Source organism: Boleophthalmus pectinirostris, unplaced genomic scaffold (genome assembly GCF_026225935.1).
Source record: "Boleophthalmus pectinirostris isolate CB_2022bp ecotype Guang Dong unplaced genomic scaffold, ASM2622593v1 HiC_scaffold_5, whole genome shotgun sequence".
Lineage (NCBI taxonomy): Eukaryota > Metazoa > Chordata > Actinopteri > Gobiiformes > Gobiidae > Boleophthalmus > Boleophthalmus pectinirostris.
Genome location: NW_026571404.1, coordinates 25,093,866 through 25,117,678, shown reverse-complemented (window position 1 = coordinate 25,117,678; position 23,813 = coordinate 25,093,866). Strand labels below are relative to the sequence as shown.

General features: G+C 40.7%; 2 protein-coding genes across 2 annotated transcripts; both read right to left on the bottom strand.

Annotated features, from left to right (window-relative positions):
• Window positions 1–32: 32 nt before the first annotated feature.
• Window positions 33–7,880, bottom strand: LOC110156818 (acetylcholine receptor subunit alpha). Its single transcript, XM_020921046.2, has 10 exons — window positions 7,757–7,880; window positions 6,011–6,153; window positions 5,858–5,902; window positions 5,046–5,155; window positions 4,601–4,796; window positions 2,832–3,069; window positions 1,463–1,686; window positions 1,047–1,161; window positions 248–372; window positions 33–170 (listed from the first exon to the last, which is right to left on the bottom strand). The coding sequence occupies exons 1-10, from the start codon at window positions 7,809–7,811 to the stop codon at window positions 33–35; spliced, it is 1,389 nt and encodes a 462-aa protein (XP_020776705.1). The 5' UTR covers window positions 7,812–7,880.
• A 579-nt stretch (window positions 7,881–8,459) lies between these two features.
• On the bottom strand, window positions 8,460–16,100 carry slc2a15a (solute carrier family 2 member 15a). The gene is made up of 12 exons (XM_020921519.2): window positions 16,056–16,100; window positions 13,572–13,670; window positions 12,554–12,714; window positions 11,750–11,874; window positions 10,949–11,094; window positions 10,609–10,741; window positions 9,681–9,868; window positions 9,458–9,568; window positions 9,250–9,351; window positions 9,103–9,178; window positions 8,908–9,035; window positions 8,460–8,807 (listed from the first exon to the last, which is right to left on the bottom strand). The coding sequence occupies exons 1-12, from the start codon at window positions 16,098–16,100 to the stop codon at window positions 8,553–8,555; spliced, it is 1,569 nt and encodes a 522-aa protein (XP_020777178.1). The 3' UTR covers window positions 8,460–8,552.
• Window positions 16,101–23,813: the final 7,713 nt, after the last annotated feature.

Sequence of the window (23,813 nt, the reverse complement as noted above, 5' to 3'; positions counted from 1 at the left end):
AGTCTCTTTGGTGTGGTTGGGGGTCCCAAGGGTCAGGGGACACGCTGCATCTGGAGCTCAATTAGTCTCCCAGCAAACACCGCTATTGTTCCTATGATACACACAGCCATGAACACACACAGCAGGATGTGGTCCAGAACCATGGCAACAAACTTCCACTCCTCAGCAGCCTGCAGCAACACAGCAGACAGTTAACTTCAACACTCTTAAGAGGCTCCACGCTGTTTACTGAATGATGTGTGCTTACATTATTGGACTCCTCATCGGACTTCATGGTCTCAGCAATGTATTTGACTCCCTCGATGGCACTACGGACGTCAGGGTTCTTTGTGATTGGAGACTGGTAAGTGATGCTGGTGGGAGTGGGGTTACCTGCACATGTGAAAGTACAAGGAGGAATGCAATCAGCAAGATCTATCATCCTGTGTATGTCCAGTGACAGGAAAACTGGTGCCCTAATTTGTCACGTCACACTTATGGTGAAAGTACAGTTAAGATTCTTGGTTCTGCATGTGTGAGATGTCCTATCATTATAGTAAAGGTGGGTGCACACACATAGAAAATGATCTTGTGATCTTATTTTCAATTTGTTTCCATTTTGCTTGCAAATCTACCTTGGTAAAACCAATATCAAATGTTTCTGAGTCCACTTGAAGATCTAAGCCTGAATAAAGGCCTATGGCTCAGTTAAACCAGTTATAAATGCACAGATTTGAATTATTCACTGTGTTGACCTCCAGTTTATCTTCCTCAGTCATCCCTCTGCTTTGTATGTGTTTTTAAAAGCTGTTCTACAATGAAAATAAAACAAATGCATTTAAAACCAATTTGTCAGAATTATAAACCAATTTGGTTATTATCTGCTCAAAATCTTGGTCTCAGCCTTGTGGACTCAATCTTGTGTCTTGTCTCATCTTAATTATAGTGTTATCTTGTTTTACTAGAAGGATACACAGAGAACATCGACCTGACATCTTCCAAATTAAGAAAAAGGACAGCAGTCACCATGGTAACATCTCAGTTATGGTGAGCTTAAACCTTAATACCTGATATGTCTGATATGTCCATGTCAGTTGGGAACAGCCTCTTTTGCCGGATCTCTTGACTGGGACGTTTCATGGTGGAGAAGAACATCAGGTTTGGGAGGGTTTCAATGAACACCTGCATGGAACAAAGTCAGAGGTAATTAAAGATTACACAAAATGGATTCTTGTGAGCTTTAAAGCCATGTTAGAATGTTGTTGCCTCATCAAAAATATACCCAGAGTTGTGTTTTGTTTCATTCACACATGTTTGAGTAATCCTTTATTATTAGTCTGTCTGCATCCCCAAAGCTCAAAATGCTCTGTTCCACCTTGTGATGCAATGTAGTGGTACTTTTCACATTCACTACCTTTTCACCTTTAGTTCAGTAAAGTAATATAGTAAATAAATAGTCAAGTAAAAAAAAATTGCTGGAAACCTTGCGAATCCAGTTGGGCATGGTGTGGGTGCTGGGGGAGCGGTGGTGAGTGTTGATGACGATGACGGTGATGATAATGGAGGCAATGACGAAGACCATAGTGAAGAGCATGTATTTCCCAATGAGGGGCACAGCGCTGGAGGTGGACGGGATGAGTTCCACAATGACCAGCAGGAAAACAGTGAGGGACAAAAGGACAGAGATGGACAGGGTCATCTTCTCTCCTGCAATAGATACATAAAGAGTACATTCATTTAGTCACCCTTTTGCTCTTTTACTGTGCCTTTTAAAGTTCAAATACATACCCAGAGTTGTGTTTTGCTTTATCCACACATGTTTAACACACAAACTCTGCATATTTAGGCTGAGTTCTTCTCTCAAACTGAAAACACTCTATTCCACCTTGTGATGTCATGTGGTAACACCTTCACTAAAATCATTTGGGTAATTTCAGCTCTGGAATTGCCAGTCGCTACTCAACAAAAGCTAAAATGTAGCCGTTAACTTAAAAACTACCACTTCATGACACCGCAAGGTGGAACAGAGCATTGTGAGCTTTGGAAATGCAGACAAACTAAGAAACCAGGATTACTCAAACATGTGTGAGCAAAATAAAATACAATTCCAGGTAAGTTTTTGAGAAGGTAACAGCATTATAACATGGTTTTAAAGCTCACAATAATAATTTGTGTAATATAGGACCTTTAACCTTAAAAATATCAGTTATGCATTGCTATACATAAGTTACATAAGTGTTGATACATTAACGCTTTACCAGTCAAAGTGGTGACCTAATTAATTACATATTGATTTTTATATTGTCATTAGGAGTATTGCATTTATAAGTAAGTAAGTCCCCCATTTATATAGCGCTTTTCACAGACATTTTTGTCACAAAGACGCTTTACAGAGCATTACATTCAGCATATTTTATTCATTCACTCTATACCTGGTGATGGTAAGCTGCTGTTGTAGCCACGGCTGCCCTGGGGCAGACTGACAGAGGCGCGGCTGCCATGCCAATCGGCGCCAACGGTCCCTCCGACCACTACCATCATCACTCACGCACACACCACTTTCATACTAGGCAATGTGGGTGAAGTGTCTAGCCACTAGCACCAGTGCCCTGGACAGGTTCATTGATTGATTGTATTTAATTGACCTTGACTATTAACTGTTCTTGGAGACCTGTAGCATGTTTTGGGTTTATAACATGCAAGCATTTATAACATGTTGTTCAGTCTGTACACTTTATTTTCCATTTTACTTTATCTATAAAAATCACAAAGCCTTTCATGGACAGCAAGCATATATATCCTTGCTTATTGTTCCCTTTTATTTCATATGAGCAGTTACTAGTGGACCATACCGGAGTCAGTAGGCAGATAGAAGACCAGACCAGTGAGAAAGGAGAAGAGCATACAGGGGATGATGACGTTCACGACAAAGTAAAGAGGCAGACGCAACATGAGGAAGTGGTAAGTGATGTCAAGGTAGGGCGTATCCGGGCAACATGTGTAGAACACCCAGTGCTTCCAGCTGCGATAATCCTGCAGCACCCACTCTCCAGACTCCATGAAGTTACTCAAGTCCGGACGGTCACTATCCTGGACACAAATAACAACTCATTAGAGAGAGATTAAAGACCATTTATGTTTTCGCTCATTGTTATTGTATTTATTATGATGTGTGAGCTACTGTGTCTGAATAATTTCCCTTGTGGATCAATAAAGTTTGTCTAACTCTAAGTAAGACTAAGATAGACAGATATATCGGTTGGTCAATTTATCAGGCTGACATTTGCATTTTTTAGGGTATTGGCTATCAGGCTTTAAATTATATTACGCAAGATATACTTTTAGGACCTTTAAGCCATGTTAAAAAAAATTTGTTACCACATCAAAATCATACCCAGAGTTGTGTTTCATTTACACATGTTTTAGTAATCCTGCATTATTAGTTTGTCTACAGCTCCAAAAACTCAAAATGCTCTGTTCCACCTTGTTATGTCATGAAGCAGTAGTTTTCCAGTTACCTTTGACCTTTTGTACTAACTGTAATACCACATGAAAAAACAACACCTCCAGCTATGTTTGTGATGAGGAAACAACATTATAACATAGATCAACAAAATAGTATAATATGGGCCCTTTCAGTCATTAAAGAGTACACACAAAGCCTTATTTGAACACTTTAGCGCAAAGGACATTAAAAAAATGTAACAGCACAGCTCTTTCATAGGTTTGTGATAAATGTGGGTAGAGTTAATGATTAGCATAATGTGGGGAAAATAATCCAAATACGCCCTACACATTGGCCCTAAAATATCAGATGACCTTGTTAGCCATTGGTTCCTCCTGATAAAAAAAAAAATCGGTAAAAAAAACAAGAACAACAAAAACCCCCAACATATTGGTTGACCTCTATAACTCAGTATAACAAAATAGCTCAAATATAACTAAATACATTTTGTAAGGGAAAATAGTAGGAATAATTAGGTCTGTCACGATAATGACTATATTGACTTATCATTCAATATATAAAAGATGGAACAATATATTCTGGAGTCAATATTCAATTCAATTCAAATTTCCATATGAACATAAGTGAAATTATATTTAAAATAAAATGATAATAATGATAATAAAATAAAAGGATATAATAAAATAATAATAAAAGTCCAAAGTGCTTGGGAGACACAGATTCCTAGCTTCCTGGTCGAATTTGTATATTTATAGTGAGTATTTATCATGTGTACAATTTCTTTGCACTAGTGGGACATTTTTTGGCTACATGATGAGATATAAGCCATAAAATGTTGGATTAATAACTTCTATGACTTATTACAGATGCAAAATAAGAATTAAGTGTTTCATTCTTTATTTAATATTTATTTATTGCACCTCATTGTTTTTTAAAAGTATTGTACATTTAAATATGTTTTGTTGGTTTAAATCTGCTCTTGAGTTTTTGTATATCAGAGGTGCAAATTAGTTTCAGTATTATTGTTTATAGTCTATATTTACTTCAGCAATATGTTGAACTTAAAAAATTGTTATCATTTGTTATACTTTCCACCATGCCAGTCTGATAGTGGGAATGCTTTTGTGAAGGCTTTTGTGTGTAAACAGCTCTCACCGGGTTGATAATGACCAGTCGGCCATCATAGGTCCATGTGCCCAGCTTCATGCTACAGTTCTGAAGGTCAAAGGGGAAGTGGAGCACAATAATCTCACAATAGCTCTTAAAGATGGCTGGAGGGTTCCATGTGATCATCCCATTATGCTCCAGCAAGACTTTGGTCTCATGGATGATAGCAAAGTCCCCATCAGCACTGTAACACAGGGCGAAATACAGATTAGCACATTACTCCATCTTTCTTAATAATTTTTTATATATTGCCTTTTATTTAACTAGATTAAAACTCATATCTTTACAAGGGCAATCTGGCCAAGAGACAGCAGCACACAGAGATTAAACATTTTAACTTACAATTTATACAGTACTTCAAAGTCAAACGTTCACATCTGCCACAATTATTCTCCAGGTCTATACACGTTCACACACACATTGCATTTCTCACTTGTTGTAAAGCACCAGGTCTGGTTTCCAGATGTCGGTGGATGGCACGCGGATCTTCTTTATTCCTCCGTAATCATCAGGATTCCACTGCAGATTCACATCTATCCATTGCTATAGAGATCCCATAGTGTTAGAACACGGGCCATAACCAGCACTGCTCCTGACAGGCAGAACTGGCCTCTGTGGTAGATGCTTATCTTATATTACCACTGATGTATATTTATATGTAACCTATATTGTGCCTTTGTTCCAAGGGCTAACTGCTCCTGACATACCAGATAGGTCAAAATGTGTATTATATTTTATACATATATTGCGGCACGGTGGCTGAGTGGCTTTCACTCGTGCCTCATAGCAAGGAGGTTCTGAGTTCCATCCTTGGGTTGCCTGGCCTTTCTGTCTCCCCATGGGTGGGTTTCCTCCAGGCACTCTGTGTGGGCACTCCCAACTCAAAAACATGCACCATAGGTATAGGTAAAATCCTCCAGTTAAGGTAGTCCTGAGCAAGCCTAGCAACAAGACTGCCCCATGTGCTCCCCATTGCTCCCGAAAGGATGGGTGAAATGCAGAGGACAATTTCTCTATGGGGATAATAAAAGTACTACAAAACATAAAAACTATACTAATACTACAACACTGATGACAGTTCTGAAGATGGCTTGCAGCTAGCAGCCGAAACATGTCAACAAGGTAAATACACTTTACTGTATTGTCTTTAAAAAGAACCCAAGAAGGTAAAGTTATACTAATAATACAAATATTATATGTATAGATACAGTATATTATACATTAGGATGGGAGGATGCGTCTGACCTGCCGGAGCCGGACATTGCTGGTCACGATCTGGTTGACTTCATCCTGACACAGAAAGTGTGATAAGTTAGAGTATTTAATTATACATTACAGCAAACAGGTATAAATTCTACATGTTATATAGGAAAAGAGGGTAAGTGTTGCCATGCTTACCACGCTGATGAGCTGGATAAGCTGCAGGCCCACAGTCACCACCACTGCATCACTGAAGTGGTTTACAGGACGCACTACCTTATTGTACCCAGTGAACAGCTTCTTCACCAGCCGCGTCTCATCCGATGAGCTCACAACCGACCCTGCAATATTGACATTAATCACTAAACCCACAAAATCAAAACAAGGAACTTTAACGTAAATTATAACAATCAAGGACAGGTATAGAATCATCAGATTTATTTATTGCTATTTATTATCTGTATGTCTACACTATCCTAGGGACCAAATGTGGTCTTTGGCTGATTTTGCCCAAATTAACCATAGGCTTACCACATTACTTTTTTTTACTGCAAGTTTAGAAAATATCTAGCATCATTAATGTATTACCCAGAGATAAGTCAGTAACTTAGAAGCTTAAGTTTATTTAAGTAGGAATGTTAAATACTTGTTGATCCTATAGGTCGATAGGTCTTTTCATTTTGACCAATGCCTTTAATCTTTCTAATCTATCTTTAACGTCATAAAAATAAGTAGCCCAATGTATTAACAACATATGTCTTTTTATGTTATTTATTTAAAGTGATAGTAGGCTTACTAAAACGTAGCCTCAGTATTTTCTGTCGCACAGTGCTCTGTGAGAATTTTATTGAACAACCTTTACTTGCAAACACATTGGACCACTAGCAGCCTATTGTTACTCAAACTAATGAAATGCACCCTGACCACCTCTACTAATAACAAACATTTTGGCGTGCGGCAGGTCCAGAGCTGTGGGCTTGAATGTATCTTCTGTTGAAAGGACCAGAGACTCTTGTTTCTGTTGTCCGGTGGCCGGTGCCAGCTCCGCATCACTTCTGCTTAAGCTTATGTGCGTAGATCCTGTGAAGGGTCTCATGTAACTGTGCAGCGTGCCCAGAGCGGACGCAAATAGATTGAGGCGGGACCCGGGCACTTGCAGCTGTCCATCACACAGTCCACAATACAAACAAACTACCCTCTCTTCCTCCGTAAACGAGTTAAATACAGAAACGCAGGCGACACGAGAAGGCACATTCTCTCACATTTGGCAAATACCGAATGATCAACAGAGTTACTGTAGAGTGGAGTTACATGTTAGAGAGCTGTTGTGGGCGGCACCGTCTCCGGATGCGCAGTGCGTTTGCTGAGCTCTCAGAAACTGACAGGTGTCCCCACAACAAGAGCTCTGCGCATAGCTACATACCTCCACATGGGCCGATGCATGACAAACACCGGGCAGAGAAAGAGAGAAATGACATCTGAGATGCCAGAGGAGACGTGGGGGGCACATTATTTTAGCTCCTCTATTCTTATTTAAACAAACAAAATGATCTAGGTCTCAGGACGTCAGGCATTTCTTTGTCTCAAAATCACAGAATTTCTTGACATAGGCATATATGGCCGGTAAATATACCACGAGAACATTCGATGGCAAGGTAGGGATTTCCTAAAGAAAAAAAAATGACTATAGGCCTACCACTCAGTATTATGCTCAGCAAGATGACGCTGGAGTGTTAAACCATTAAACTGAAATGAAACATGATTTGACATTAAATAATGTTATATGTTATATTTTATATTTTATCTTTGCACTGCATCACAGTAAATACAACAGTTTTTTGTTCAAACACTCAGGACTCAGTCCTAATTCACAACCAAGCTATTTTTATTTCCAGGAATTTCACTGCATTTACCCCAAAAGTTTTAGTTTTTAATAGGACTTACCAACAAAAAGGCTTCCAACCCACGTGATCAGGATCTGAAGGTGGGACAGCTTCATATCTCCACTACAGGTCCAAATGTTTCAACACTAACAGATTTGTATTTCTGTTTGATGAGCAGGTGGAGGGACGTCAAGCGTGCAGTGTGAAGAGGGACTCATGTCCCAAACCACTCCCACAGACATATCCGGGACAGACGACACCACAGGGCTCCAGTCCACACGCCCACACTGTCCGTCCATGGGACCTCTGTCTTCTGCTCAGGATGAGTCAACAGGTCAGAGTGGGGACATGGAGATGGACATGGCATAAACTGAAGACTTGGTACAGTGACATGATATGCACAGAGGGTCAGCGTTAACAGCTGATCGCTGTCAGAGACAGAAGAGGATGGAGCCTCAGCCTCGCTATGACTGAGGGACAGCTGGGGACAGCTGGTCTTTGGTCACTGGGGAAAGGACATGACTATTTTAGAGTTTAGAGTACAGACCGTGTTTTTAAAGTTTGGCTGTTATTTAATTTGCCTATATAATGTGAACTTTGTAGGAGTGTTACATTTTAAATGTATTAGCCTAAACATGTTTGGACAGTAAACAAGTGTTTGTACAAAATTCATGATTCACTTTATTCAAAGATGCAAAAATACAGTACAACGACTTGACTACACACATTGTATGAAACTGACTAGACATACACAAAATGGGGAGTATGAACACCAGGAAGTGCTGTCAAAGTGTACCTCTCCACAGGTCATGTTAAACTGAGAGATAGTGATAGTGTGTTTCAGTCCGACCTCATTGTCAAGGTGCAGAGGAGGAGCTGTCCAGCTCCACAGAGGTATGCTCCAAACCTCCATATCCATTCATCTTCTTCAGTTTTAGCTGGTCCAGCTGTGCCAGGCCCTGTGTCTCCAGAACTGCCTCTTTCTTGGAAAACATGCGGCTGATCTCTAAGAAGGTCTTGTTCTTTGTTTCAGGGATGACAATGTAGACGTACACAGCCACAGCCACACAGACAGCAGCAAAAACCAGGTAACAGTAGGCTCCTGCAGACATCTAAACACATACAACCACACACACACACACACACACACACACACACAGATCAGCTCTTCTCTAAGGGTTACACTGGCATTTACCAAAGCTGTGCGTGTACCTGCATGAAAGGAAAGACGAAGCCCACAGTGAAGTTAGACAACCAGTTTAGAGAGCCACCTATTATATAAGCCGCAGGCCTATGGGACTGTTTAAACAGCTCAGCAGTGATCAGGAAAGGCACTCCCGCTGTAAACCAAAGAGAACACAACAATGATGAACCCTGCTGTTGAATATGGAGTATGAAAGTACTTACCTGGACCGATACAGAAGCCAGCGATGATGCCCACCACACAGCACACACTCACGTATCTCATAAAGGACAGGTTTGTCTGCAGAAAGGAAACATCATCTCTATAACAGACTACTGTACATTGTGAACACCTGAGTCACACACACCTACTTGTAAAATGAGTGCAAGTGTGATGCCAGTACTGCACAGGCCCATCATGGAGAAGCCGCCAATCATCAGAGGTCTCCTGCCCAGCTTCTCTATGGTAAAGCACTGAACACAGTGTGAGGACATTACAGAAGACAATATTTCTCCCTACATAATATACTGCTCCACACTTGTCAAAGAGTGCAGGGCAGTGTGGACAGACAGGACTAACCCCAATGAGTCCAGTGATGATTTCAATAACGCCGGTGCCAGCTGTGGTGTATTGTATCTCTGGAGGAGGTATACCAGCCTTTTCAAAAATGTCATTTGTGTAGAACCAGATCTGTGATGACATACAAGGATCAAAGTGCAGCCTAGTCAAATCCTGAGTCTTGACTACAAACATCTGCATTCATTTCGCTTGTAAGGATGAAGGTTCAGGTGGACATACTAACCGCATCAATACCAGACAGCTGCATGCCAATGTTGATGATCACCACGCTGAGCACCTGCCAGCGCACACTCTGGTCCCGCAACAGCGCCCACACAGACAGCGTCTCCACCGATGACAGAGAGCGCTGCTCCTCCTGCATCTCCTCAATCTCTGCCTGGATGTTACACTTGGACCGGTACCATTTTAAAGCTGGAGATGATCAAGAGCAATGCCAGTCACAGTCTCAGAGCGAGAAGGGAAAGTCAGAACGACTTGGGAAAGTTTGTGGCAACTGCACCTCAGTGAGGGCCGCTAAGGCAATGTGTGCCCACTGAAATGTGACAATAACTGTACTTTGCTGTAACTTGCCAAATACTGACAGTCACCTCTCTATATAACACAAAGTCCAAAACATGAGTAAAACATGGTAGTAGCAGCTGCGCAGCTCCTCCTCAGGCTGTGGGTACAGGGAGCTTTTGTACCTGGGGCATTCCAGTGGTGAGCCCTGTGACATCACTGTGTACCAGTGTCATGACGGTGTCATTCTCATGTGATAACTATTGTTAGACCTGAAGAGGGAGTCTTTTTTTTTTTTTTTTAACAGCATGACAAGGGACATACAGATTGTTATTAGCAAAAAAGTTGGTTTGATGTTAAATTGATCATTAATTTTTTTTATAGCTTCATAGCTTTTCTACTGAATTGTAAATGTTTCTCTGTTTGTAATGACAAAGGTAGAGGCACTCCATTTTATAACTGGTGCTTTTTCCTGTGTTTTTGTACTTTTCATCTTAACTTTTCTCCCACTAACTGTTACTTAACTAAACAACTATAATAAATATTCACCACAGGAACTATCCCACCAAACCAATTAGAAAAACATGAAAACCTGTCACATGCACTTTCAAAAAAAGGAAAGCTAGTGAGTCAGAGAGGTATACTTGTTATACCTGTGATGGTAGCATGGACGTTATGCTTCTCAATCAAAAGATAGCGGGGGCTTTCAGGAAACCATGGCAAGAGAAGCAGCTGAATAAATGTAGGGACCACCACCACAGACAAGAAAAGGGGCCAGTGCTCCTCCTACAACACATGCATCAACATCAAATTTGGAGCCAGCATGATCAGTCCAGCATGCTCCAGTGGAGGGCAGCCTTTCACACAAAGGCCATAGTTGAACTTGTTACAAAGATAAGTATCTTTGAAACAAGTTCATCTATCAGTCTTGTTTATATAAATTAGGTAAAGCTTTGTTATGTCTTTTTTCTTAAGATTTCAGGTTCACCTGACCTTTCCGAGAAGCTCATGCAGTCCTAGGATCTGAGCTGTGAAGACCCCGGTCCCAATGAAGATACTGGGGACCAGACCTAAGAAGCCACGCAGGTTTTTTGGAGCTATCTCTCCAAGATACATGGGCACGACACTCAGAGAGATCCCTGGATGACATAGAAACACAAATAGTAAGTGTATATTAAATATACAACAATCTGACTGTCCTGTCCTGCTATTCAGTGTCTTTTATAACCTAGAGTGCATCAGGTGGGAGCCTGTTGAACTTTGTGGATGTACAACCATGTGGGTATCATGCACAGTAGTTATGTGTTGCGTTGTGTCATGTGTGCTTATTGGGCTGAGGGCAGAAATGGTGCTGCTGGTGGCTGAACTGTGGTCAGATCAGTATATGCCTTAAGGCAGTGATTCTTAACCCATGGTAAGGCCAGGAGCACCATCATATGAGAATGGGCTGCAGGCTACTTTATGCTTAACAAATGGGCCTGATGTCAAAAAGTGTAAGAACCCCTGCTTTAGTGACACTGTTTGTTAACACTTAAACCACAGGATTGTGTTTCAAGTGATGGAAAATTAGCCATTTAGTATTCAAATAAAGAGCAGAGCACAGATCTGAGTACTTCAGGAGACAATATGTAATGGTCTAAACTAAGAATTAGAAATGACCAGTTAAGTTTTGCCCTGTAGAGAGTTAGCAATTACAAACAATGTCATTTATGAATTATTTGGCTTCTGTTAAAATGTTTTGATGTTTTGAAGATGATACCTGTGGTATAAGAAAGGCAGTAAGCAGCCTGATACCTGAGTGGACCCCTGTGATGAATCGGCCAAAAATCACCATCTCTGGAGAGCCACACATCCGACTAAAGCCCATGAACGCACCAGCTATGAAAACCAGTACGGTAGTGTTCACGATTGTGCCTTTTCTGCAGCACAATAGAAAACATGATGGCATGATGTTTAATATGGAGAAAACAAACAGCAAACAAATAATGATGGTTCCCAAATACATAGGTCTTTCACGATTACACATTTTGAAATGGGATATATTGATAAAGTAAGATGATAAATGGTAATAAAAACCTAACCATAAACCAGAATTGTCTAAAAAAAAAAGTGTTCTAAACAATATTGTTAATTGCTATGGTGCTGCAATAAATAAATAACGCAACACTTAAGAAGTTAATTTGTATCTGTAAAGCATCCTAGAAGTTCATAATTCTCTCTTTCACAGCTCAAATCGTATCATAGTGTTGAAAAATAAGTAAAAAGTCCCCATGGTAAACACCCAAAAAACATATTGTATATTGAACGATGAGTCAATATAGTACTTATCGTGATACCCTTACCAATATACTTTCACAATAATGTATAAATAACTACCCAGCAAACAACATGATTTGGTTGACAGAATGAGATGATGAAGATGTACATAATATTTAAGTGTTTTACCAGAAATGTTACATAGTGTGCTGACTTTTAATATTATTATATAACATAATACTGCAAATGACGGAGAAACATTTCTGGACCTTTGAAACCTTTACTACCATTATCTGGACTCTGAGTTTTTCTTTCGAAATTATTTTAAAGATCTACAGTTACCTTCCAAAACGTGTGACCAACATTCCCACAATGAGGGAGCCCAGCAGCCCCCCAATGGCAAACACAGACACAGTGAGAGAGTACATGAGGGTTAGGGCCTCTTCATTCAGACCTGTCCCATTACGAGCCACCACAGTCCTGTTGTAGAAGTCCTTTATGTACTGGAACAGAGGGCAGTTAAAAGATGGATATTTTGCTCTTCAAATGTGCAATCAAAAATAATCTCAGTAAACACCTAAGGCAATTTCAGTTAAATTTTATATCTGGATAATGGATCTCATCATGGTTGCAGTAGTCCAAGAGCCACACAAACAGTTTGAACTTTTTCCCTTCACTGGTTTCCTAAAATGATTATTCACACCGAACTCATGCCATAGTTCATTAATTACTTCAGAATAATCAAGGGATTCAACTCAAAAACAGGGACTTGTTTTTGTGACTTTGTTGTTGCATTGTGCACCCTGAGGTCAGGACATGAGGACATGATTGGGCCAATCTCTGACCTCCTGAGGTGCAGCTGCTTCTGGATGTGAACTGCAGCGGTGATTGTGAAAGGCATGCACCTTGTTTGAGACAACTACACACCATTCCTGTGTGATTAGAAGGAAATCTGGGCCCAGATCATCACGGGATTCACTGACATTTTCAACTGTCTAATCCAATTTGTGAGCATGCTCTCATGTGGCATGTGACGTGGCAGTACGCTGCGCTGGTGCGTATTTATGACCACTATTTAGGACCATATAAACAAAAAGCTGCTTCTATAATCAGATATAGCTCTCGTAGGCCATAGTATCACATTCACACAGATAAGGTGGAGAGCAGAGTTTGAGAATGTCCCATGAATCTGAAGCAACTTTTAGATGAGGCAGTGAACTAACAAATGGCAGGAATCATCCTGCTTGTTGGCTAATATCTCATGTTAGCCTGGTGCAAAAACTTTTTTAAACAAAACTGAAGTCATAATTGTCTCTAAACTAACAAAACAATATGAATAAAATAAACCTGAGTGACTTACCAGAGCAGGTGAGTTGACAACTGCCAAATTGTAGCCATAGAGCATAGAGCTCCCGAAGGAGGTGAGGAAGGCCACAGCCAGCAGAGAGACAGTGAGGTGCTGTAGACAACATAAAGACATGTAAACACATACATATGTGAGCACATACACATGTAAGGAGAAATATTTCATTATTTGTTCTGATACCAGCATCTTTGAATACTCCTTTGCCAGTGGATTTGCATCAGTAAGAAGAAGGCCAAAGTGCCAAAAACAAAACAGTTGGGTTATTCTTGTCCCACTACTAAAGTCTTACAGTGCTATGTACTGCAGACAGTTTGTATCTGCTCAGAGAATAGTACAGGCCCCCTCTGACAGGGCTGCTAAGACTCTCAAAAAGAATGAGGAAGCCCCTCTGTGACAAGCAGTGACTGGGCTGATGATCCCTGATTCATTGACTCATGTTTGAGAGTATGGCTACATAGAAGCTTCTGTATATTGTGATAAAATGGTGATCCATAAAAAATGGTAGCTATGGTCTCCTCACATGAACCCTAACAACATGGTTACTTGCCAGCCATAACCCGTGCCTGCCCTGAGTGATCAGCTGAACTCCAAGATTACGCTCACAGGAACTTTACCATTTTTAATAAATTCAGTCTTATCCAATTATTGTTTGCTCTAAACTAAAATCCAAGTTTACACAAGAGCCTAAATAAGCACCCAACTTCATGCCAGGACTGATGTAGAATATAATGTGGAAACTCATTAATGTATATACCCATTCATATCTTATTTTGACAAACACTGATCTAATAATTATGACTGGAGTTATATATTATAAGGCCTAGATAGAACCTGGGATAAAAAGCTAAATTCTGATTGTAAATAATGTAAAAACAAATTCATTGAGTAAAGTGTTTAAATTGACACATAGTGCTATATACATAGTGCCAATAATGCAGGAAAATGCACCTGTCTCTGTCAGGACATGTTTTGAATGAATATTAACCCTAAAAATACTCCACTGAGCTATATTTTATGCAGAATCAAATTGTGTGTGTGTGTCTCTACACCATATGGACACAACCACAGACACGGATACTGGTTTACTTTATGCCTATTACTTTAAAAGAATAATTTATTACCTAAAAAGAAAAAAAAGAAAAAAACATTCTAGTTTGGTTCACATTAGGTTAGTTTGGTAGAACAAGGACATTAGATAACATATAAATACAAAAAAAATCTAATTATCTAAGTATATATATATATTAGTGTGTCTGAGTTCTTGAGTTCTTGACACTCACAACATGTCTGCTAGAACTGGACATTCTTTATTACAGGTTATCATAGCAATCTTTCTAGTTCCTTATTTGTATTTCATTGCTGGAGCCAAGAGGTTATGCAGTGACATAATTTTATTTGATGACCATAAACATTCCGCCTGAGTGGCAGAACTATTTGCAACACATCTGAAAAAATATGTTTCTTTGTGTTTTAATCTATTTTTGTTTTTTCTTCTTTTTTTCTTTTTTTTTTTAGCCTTTTAATCTTCATATGGCAAAATGATAACTCCATCATCTCCATTGCTGCTGTGGGTTAGGTTTAGTTAAAGAGTAGATCAACTTGGCTCAATAATATCTTCAACAACATAGTTCAGTTGCGTCTGATCCCAAAGTCTGTATCAGTGAAAAATGTGTGTGTTCCTGTTGTTTATCTGTTAATTAGTTTTCTACTAGTGTTTCTTGATTTCCTTGTCATCAGGTACAAAGTAAATGTTTACTTTTTACTCACCACTCATATGTTCCCACTCAAAAAATTCTGAATGTTGTGATGTCATGTGTATAACCTCATATAGCCAAAGCTAAACATGGGCCTCAGGTGTTTCTTCTGCGATAGCGGATGATATGACAAGGGACAGAATTGAGACTGTATAAGTAAGAGCATGTAGAACAGAAAGAAAGTAACCAAAGTTTGGATTTGTGGGCAAACAATATAATCTTTGCATTCCTGAGGCTCTACAGTTACAGTTACAGTGCATTTGTAGAAAACTTAACATTTTTACAGTTTGGTTGTTAGTACAAATATGATTTTTCCTGGTGTTCACCTGGAGAGGAGTTCTGACTTCACCAATCACAGGCTCTGAGAGAAGTATGTCTATATAGTATACTATTAATGTGTATACAAGTCTATCTTGTTTGATCACAGCAAAAGAGGGCAAAACACTGTGAGCTATACATGAATATTGGGTGACACATAATCACGAGTGACCGTCATATTTTATTATGTGAGGTATCTTCTCAGTGAGGTCTGCTTTTTGGGTGATGCCCAAATGCCCAGACTTAAATTTTATTCTTTAAAATAACTGCTCTACTTTAAAACATGTATGGGACTTGATAACTCCACGAACGGTTTCTCGTATTTAACTGACTACCTCAGATAAAGTGAATTACAGAACAGGCCTGGTCGATTCTCAGACCGGTCCAGCCCAGAGCCAGAACTTACCGAAGTGATTTTTCCTGATGGTGGGATCAATAACTCCTCAGCCATTTACACAATCCACAAGTTTCCAGAGCAAAGAAGAAGAACTTGAGGCACTTATGCAGGGAAAGACTGAGTTAGTGTAGTTGTAGCAGGCGGCTTTGGTCCATGTGCACAGCTCTGCGCAGAACAGTAGCACTACAGGCTCACAGATCATCACATGATGGGGCCAGCGTGACACAGGGAGAAGGCTGCTGCAAGCAATTACACCTAAGTCAATTTACAAAGACAGACGAGGCAGAGAGGGGCAAAGGGAGCAGACAAGGCAGGAGCCAAAGAACACCAAAAAGTGGATCATGTACAACCCACTCATGTATCCTCAGATATTTCTATTAGCAACTGGGAAACTAATAAAATCTGAAAACATGTAGCTTAGGCTAAAAATACACTGCATGTTCTTAGCCAAATAAGACCATGATTGAGCCATTATATGATAAAATGAGCACTGGCATTCACCAAAATGGGCGATTTTCAGTTAGATCCAAATAAACCAGAAGATCCAGGAACATCACAAAGGAACAGTCTAACAATATCAGGAGGTCCAGGACAGTCTGAAGAACACCTGCACAGCATATAAAGCTCTTAGAGAGAGAACCACAGATTCTGTGAAAGTGTGGAAGGAGAGAGGTCTAGCTTTTTGTACAAATTATTCTGAAGGCATATGCCATTACCATTAAGTAATGACACATTTGCTTTATTAAACTTTAATTAATAAAATACAATTGTATTAAAATTAATTATGCCTCATAATACAGCATCCCACATCCCATTTTCACCATACCTATACCACCTATACCATTTTCCCTGCCAAATGCCATCTACAGAACATTCTTCATGCATATTAATTGTCATATAACACCACTACAAATCAAACTGTGACATCAGCAGATTCTTTAGACACAGCTGATGAAGGAAACACAGATTCTCCATGGCACTGGGGCACATCTAATAGCAGAGAACAGAGTTAGCAAAGACCCATGTGGAACTGCCTCAGGAGGTAGTGCCCATGCAGGATTTAGAGAATGAACAGAGCAGGCATTCATGCCACTTCAGTCATAGGATTAAAGCGCGTGTAATGAACAGAGTGGACCCCACGCTTCATTCAACTTGGGCCAGATTCAGAGCACATGACCACTGCTGTCCAAACTGGGGAATAGCAGCTAATGTACCTTATATTGTTTTAATTAAGAAACATATGAAATTGTTACAGGTGCTATTTAAATAGCATAGTTTTATTATGGCATAATAAGCAACATACAGTATACCTAAATGCCACTGTAGTGTTAAAAATAAAATTAGACTAGAAGTGTAGCTGTTATGCATCTACAGCCAGGGCAGAATCTGCAAGGGATATTCAGAAGGTACTCTATGCTAAACACGGTATGCTTGTCTTATTAAAAACAAATACAAATTACTTCCAATATTAATTCCCTGAAAATAAACAATAGAGACATTTAATCCTTATCACTAAACACAAGAAATAGTCAAACTCTGCTCCAAACCAAATACTTTTATTGGCAGAGAATTGGCTGGACAGTTCAAAAGCCCCAAACTGACAATTACAGATGACAAGATGTTAATCTTGAAAAAAATTTAATATTTGCACATCTTAGCAGCAGCAGCGCAACAGTGACCAGTCCTGTACAAGATCATATCACAACTGATGAATCAACACTTTGTTCTTTGCCACAGTAAAAAATAAAACTGTAACTATGGGAAATGTTCAGCAACATCTCCAACTGAAAGAAACAAGAGCTCCCACAGACTCATACGACCAACAGAGGGGGACATTCTCTCACTTATTCAAGTGAGACCCCCTTGAGCAAAGGACTGAGAGCAGCAACCCTCACTGTCAAGTAATAGAGGGAAAGTATGGAGGAGGATAAAGGATCAGAGACTGAACACACATCTACATGAAAAGGATAAGCTTAGAAGGTTCATACAAGGTTCTAAATCAGTGCTGACCTCAGGGGGCTGCTGCAGGTTCTCTGGTTCCTCTGTCACTGAAGAGCAGCTGATATCAATCGAAGGAGCCTCCAGTGGTGTCTCTGTAGTGAGCTTTGGAGGGGACTCTGGAGGGGACTGGGGGGATTCTGTTGTAGGGAGCTCCATGTTGTAAGGGTCTTAGCTACTGTCCTCTGTACCCTGCGTGCTACAGAATGTGAGGCAGTGACAGGCGGTCCGTGTAATCTGATCTCCATGCTGCGCTTCCTGAGCCATGTGGGAAAAAACATTCCAATAATTATTAGGAACTCATTCACACTGTTGCAGACATTAAAAATTCTGACTGCATTCAAAATCCTTTAATATAAAAACACTTAGACTAGTATGTTTTTATTTCAAAGGACTTTTAATGCAGTTGGTGTGCCTTGGATTTTTTTTTTTTTTAATGTCCACTGTGATCCTGACGAGCACCTGACCTAAACTCTGACTGACCTACTGAAGCACTCATCTTCCTCTCTCACATCATTCACACTGTTTTTCAGACTTTCAAATGTACATTCAACACAATTCTGCAACAAAACTAACTTTTTTTTAGAATAGAAAAACATATAGGAAAGAGATAAAAAAAAAAAAAAAAAAAAAAAAATTATTTCAATTTACTGTTATGTTGTTTCATATTGTACTTACAGTATTATACCATATCTATATTTGCTGTAGGTCTATATATTTCAGAGGGAAGAGTTAGGTCACGCTGGCTCTACCTCTACCTTTTTAATCAGTTTACCTCCTCCAACAACGGCTATTTTTGATTTCCTTTTAAGTAAATTAATACTTTTAAACATTTTTACATTTTTTAACAAATCATCTGATGAGCGAGCAACATGTCGGGGAGAAGAAACCAAGGGAATTCTATCTGTGAGCGCTGTCGGAACTATCAACAAGAAATTTATGAGCTACAAGCACGGATATTTGCTTTAGAAACTGAAAAAGGACTTCATCAGACGCTACCAGTGACGTCCAGTGGTGAGCAACCTACAGTTACTTCTAGAGAAGAGGGTGGAAATTCTTTCAACTTAAACCTGAGTGATACTGTGTCTTTTCCAAAACTTGGTACAGACCAAAATGCTAAGCCAGCGCAGCGAGTGATAAAAGACAATGCTAATATCGTTATATCACCCACAATAAAGCTAACAAACAGATTTTCACCACTGTCACAGACTGATGTTAATGTACAAAGGGATAATGTACTGTCATCACAAAACAAGAACAATAAAGTTGCCAAAAGAGTGCAGGCATACTGGGAATCTGTGCCAAACGTCAAGGTCAGAGATACGTTGCTGCTAGGAGACGGGGCTATCAGTGGTGTGAGTCACAGAAGAATCCTAACATGCTGCTACCCGACGTACACTGTTTCTGAGATAACAAAACTCCTGCCAAAAGTTTTGTCAACACACCAAGGGGGCAAACAGCTGATTGTGCATGTGGGTGCAGTGGACATCAGAATGGAACAGAGTGAAGTCTTGAAAAGGGATTTCACAAAATTATTCGAGGAGCTTAATAAAGTGGAGGTTAAGACATTTATCAGTGGACCTCTTCCCAACATAGACCTAAGGAACAGGAACAAATTTACCCGACTGTTTCAGCTGAACACGTGGCTGCTGAATGTGTGTGCGGCCAGAGGATTGCACTACATTGAGAACTTTGATCTTTTTTGGAAACGGAAGGACCTGTTCGAGGGAAATGGCCCACACCTAAGCAGAGGTGGAGTGAGAGCGTTGACGGAAAACCTCCTCCACGCTCTGAGGCACCGGCCTGGACAGGGTCCTGTGCATCCAGTGAGAGAAAAGAGAAATGGGAGAAGCATCCCTGCTGCACCTAACAGAGAACCAGCCAACAAGTCAGCACCATTGACAGCACCACCACTGCCACAACCACAACCACTTCCCCCTCCCCCAGACAACAACTCAGCAGCATCATCACCTCCCCCTCCCCCAGAGAACAAGTCAGAACCACCTCCCCCAGAGAACAAGTCAGCAGAACCACCTCCCCCTCCCCCAGAGAACAAGTCAGCATCACCACCTTCCCCTTCCCCAGAGAACAAGTCAGCAGCACCACCTCCCCCAGAGAATGAGTCAGCAACACCACCACCACCTCCCCCAGCGCCACCAGCACACCCATCACCTCCGCTGCCCACAGACCAGCCTGGAGTCCCCCTTGCTACATCTACTCCATCAACGGACTCTTCACTCTCCTTCTCCTCCCCACCTTCACCCATGGCACTGCCCAACCATCTAGAAAGCCTCATCAGATCGGGAATCAAGATGGTTCCTCTCACACCTAACATAGCACGGTCAAGGGTTATGTTGAACTCTCCCCCATACAAAACTGTGCCTGTTTCACCACCAGAGACTCTCTCAGCTCTCCCCTCTAATTTTTCACCCAAACCTCCCCCTACTCCACCTCCTCGGTCCTTACCAGGCCCCTCACCCAAACCTCCCCGTATTCCACCTCCTCGGCCACCTCCTCGGCCCTCACCTGGTCCCTCACCTGGTCACTTACCCAAACTCTCCCCTGCTCGCCCTCCCCTGCCTTTCCCCAGAGCTGTTATCACCAAGAGCTAGGACGCACAGGGCCTCTGCTGTCCCAGGACATACAGTCATGATAAAGGTAATATCAGGCTGGGGCCCTGCGATGGAGCTATATCTCCAGTTACAACACGTAGACAGATTAAAAGAAGGACAGTTAGACTGTCTAATCAGAGAAATTTACTTCACGTTCCCTGTAAGAAGATAACATCCAGTCCTACTGAAACTAATCAGAAACTTGCTGTGCTCAATGTCAGATCTTTATGTAACAAATCATTTCTAATTCATGATTTTATTTCTTCTTTTAATCTTGACTTTATGTTTTTAACTGAAACATGGCTTGACAAAAACACAGGTCATGCAGTGCTAGTGGAATCAACCCCTCCCAACTTCAAATTTGAATCTGAAACACGAGCAAATAAAAAGGGTGGAGGAGTGTGTGCATTTTTTAGAGATCATTTGGTTACACACAGGTTGTCATTTGGGGTGTTTTCATCATTTGAGTATGTTTCCTTCAAAATGGAGCTAAAACAATCACCGTCCATACTCTACATAGTCATATACAAACCTCCTCAGCACTGTCAAAGTTTTATTGATGATTTTACTGAGATGCTTTCAGTTGTTTGCACAGACTTTGATGGTTTAGTCATTACAGGTGATTTTAATGTACATGTGGATAATGTGTGTGACAAAAATGCCAAAGAGCTTAGTGTTGTCCTTGAAACTTTTTGGTCTGACTCAGCATGTCAGTGAGCCCACTCACAACAGAGGGCACACTCTGGACCTGCTCATTACAAAGGGTGTAAATATTTCAAATGTCAATGTGGTTGATGTTGTTCTGTCTGATCATTTCTGTGTCTTCTTTGACCTGTCTGTTATTCCCAAACCACCGGCTGCTCCTACAGTTGTTCGAAGGAGACACATAAATGATAACACAGGTGCACTGTTCATGGAAATGATACATTTTGAAATTGCCTCATGTTCTAATGTTGATGATGTGTTGAACTCTGTGACTTTGAGTGTTTTGAATGTTCTGGATGCCATCGCTCCGATAAAGGTTAAAGTGGTTAAAGATAGGCAAAAAGCTCCGTGGAGGAATGATGACTCAGTCAGGGCACAGAAAAGGGAGTGCCGGAAGGCTGAGCGGAAATGGCGCAAGTCAAACCTCCAGGTTCATTATGAGATTTACAGAGGAACAATGCATATGTACAACTACACTTTGAGTAAAACAAGAGAGAAGTATTTTTCGGACATTATTGGTAATTGCAGTAACAACTCTCGTGTCCTGTTTGCAACAGTGAACAGATTAACAAACCCTCCAGCTCCACTGCCACTAGAACTAATTTCCACATCTAAATGTAATGAGTTTGCAGTTTTCTTTAATGACAAAGTTCAGGGCATCAAAAATGCCATCAATTCCACAACACAAATAACAAGCATGCAGCCACAGAGACACTTAGAGCTGAATCACTTTGCACCTGTAACTGACAAAACTGTTTTAGAGATCGTCACCAGTCTGAGTTCATCTACTTGCTGCCTGGACATGTTACCCACTAGATTTCTAAAGTCTGTCCGCAACAGGTTACTTTCACCACTCACTCACATAGTTAACATGTCACTTCAATCTGGAACATTCCCAAATGCGTTGAAAACTGCGGTCATTAAGCCTCTCCTAAAGAAGAGCAGTCTTGATGCCACAGTACTGAACAATTTCCGACCCATCTCAAATCTGCCGTTTTTTGGCAAAGTCCTTGAAAAAGCTGTTTACCAACAGCTTACGAACTTTCTCCAAATGAACAACTCCTTTGATGTTTTCCAGTCAGGTTTTAGAGCCCACCACAGCACTGAGACTGCTCTTATCAAGGTGACAAATGACATCCGCCTGAACAGTGATGCAGGCAAAGTCTCAGTCTTGATCCTGTTAGATCTGAGTGCTGCTTTTGACACTGTCGATCATGGGATCCTCTTACAGAGACTAGAGGACTGGGTGGGCATCTCTGGTACTGTACTAAACTGGTTCAAGTCCTATCTAGAAGGCAGGAAGTATTTTGTTGAAATTGGAAACTGTGTCTCAGATCACATGGCCCTGAACTGTGGGGTGCCTCAGGGGTCAATCCTGGGTCCCCTGTTGTTCAATCTCTACATGCTGCCATTAGGCCAGTTAATAAGCAGCAATAACGTGTCGTACCACAATTATGCAGATGACACTCAGCTCTACGTCTCTCTGGCAGCAGGAGACTATGGACCAGTGGACTCACTTGGTCACTGCATCCAACAGATCAGTGTGTGGATGCAAAACAACTTTCTCCAGCTAAACTCTGACAAGACTGAAGTCATAGTGTTTGGTCCACAGAAACAAAGGGACAGTGTCATCAGTCACCTCCAGTCTCTCGCTCTAAAACCTTCAAATCAGGCAAGAAATCTAGGGGTAATAATGGACTCAGACTTGAACTTTAACAGTCACATAAAATCAATAACATCTGCAGCCTTTTACCATCTAAAAAACATAGCAAAAATCAAAGGTTTACTGTCTAAAGCAGACTTGGAGAAACTTATCCATGCGTTTGTCTCCAGTAGGTTAGATACTGTAATGGTCTGCTCACTGGTCTCTCCAAACGAGCTGTGAGACGCTGCAGAACATCCAGAATGCTGCAGCTCGGGTCCTTACTCGAACTAGGAAGTACGAGCACATAAGTCCTGTGCTCAGGTCTCTGCACTGGCTTCCTGTGCCTCAGAGAATAGACTTTAAAGCAGCTCTGCTTGTGTACAAATCTCTCCATGGCCGAGCACCAAAGTACCATCTGTGACATGTTAGTGTCATATGAACCATCTCGCACTCTGAGGAGCTCAGGGACCGGCCTCCTGCTGGTGCCCAGAGTCAGAACTAAACAAGGGGAGTCAGCGTTTCAGGTTCATGCAGCTAAAACCTGGAACAGTCTTCCTGAACATGTGAGACAGACTCTTCTGTGACGCTGTTTAAATCCAGACTCAAAACATTTCTGTTTAACTGTGCATATAACTGAAAGGTTTTCATTCCGCACTCTTCTCTCCAATTTATGTCTCTCTTTTTTTAATTTTAATCTTCATGATTATTTATGTTTTGATTTGTTTTTATTATGATTTTAATGTATTTCTTATTCTGTAAAGCACTTTGAATTACTTTGTGTACGAATTGTGCTATACAAATAAACTT

What these genes read in the sequence shown, in the direction of transcription:
- slc2a15a (XM_020921519.2), bottom strand. Translation starts at nt 16,100, where the DNA reads ATGGCTGAGGAGTTATTGATCCCACCATCAGGAAAAATCACTTCG. An exon ending in AGCTGTCTGGTATTGATGCG is followed by an intron (nt 9,569 to 9,680) that starts GTTAGTATGTCC and finishes ATGTCATCACAG; the next exon opens with ATCTGGTTCTACACAAATGA. An exon ending in TGGCTTCTGTATCGGTCCAG is followed by an intron (nt 9,036 to 9,102) that starts GTAAGTACTTTC and finishes TTTGGTTTACAG; the next exon opens with CGGGAGTGCCTTTCCTGATC.
- LOC110156818 (XM_020921046.2), bottom strand. Translation starts at nt 7,811, where the DNA reads ATGAAGCTGTCCCACCTTCAGATCCTGATCACGTGGGTTGGAAGCCTT. An exon ending in GCAATGTCCGGCTCCGGCAG is followed by an intron (nt 5,156 to 5,857) that starts GTCAGACGCATC and finishes GGATCTCTATAG; the next exon opens with CAATGGATAGATGTGAATCT. An exon ending in GGACATATCAGACATATCAG is followed by an intron (nt 373 to 1,046) that starts GTATTAAGGTTT and finishes TCACATGTGCAG; the next exon opens with GTAACCCCACTCCCACCAGC.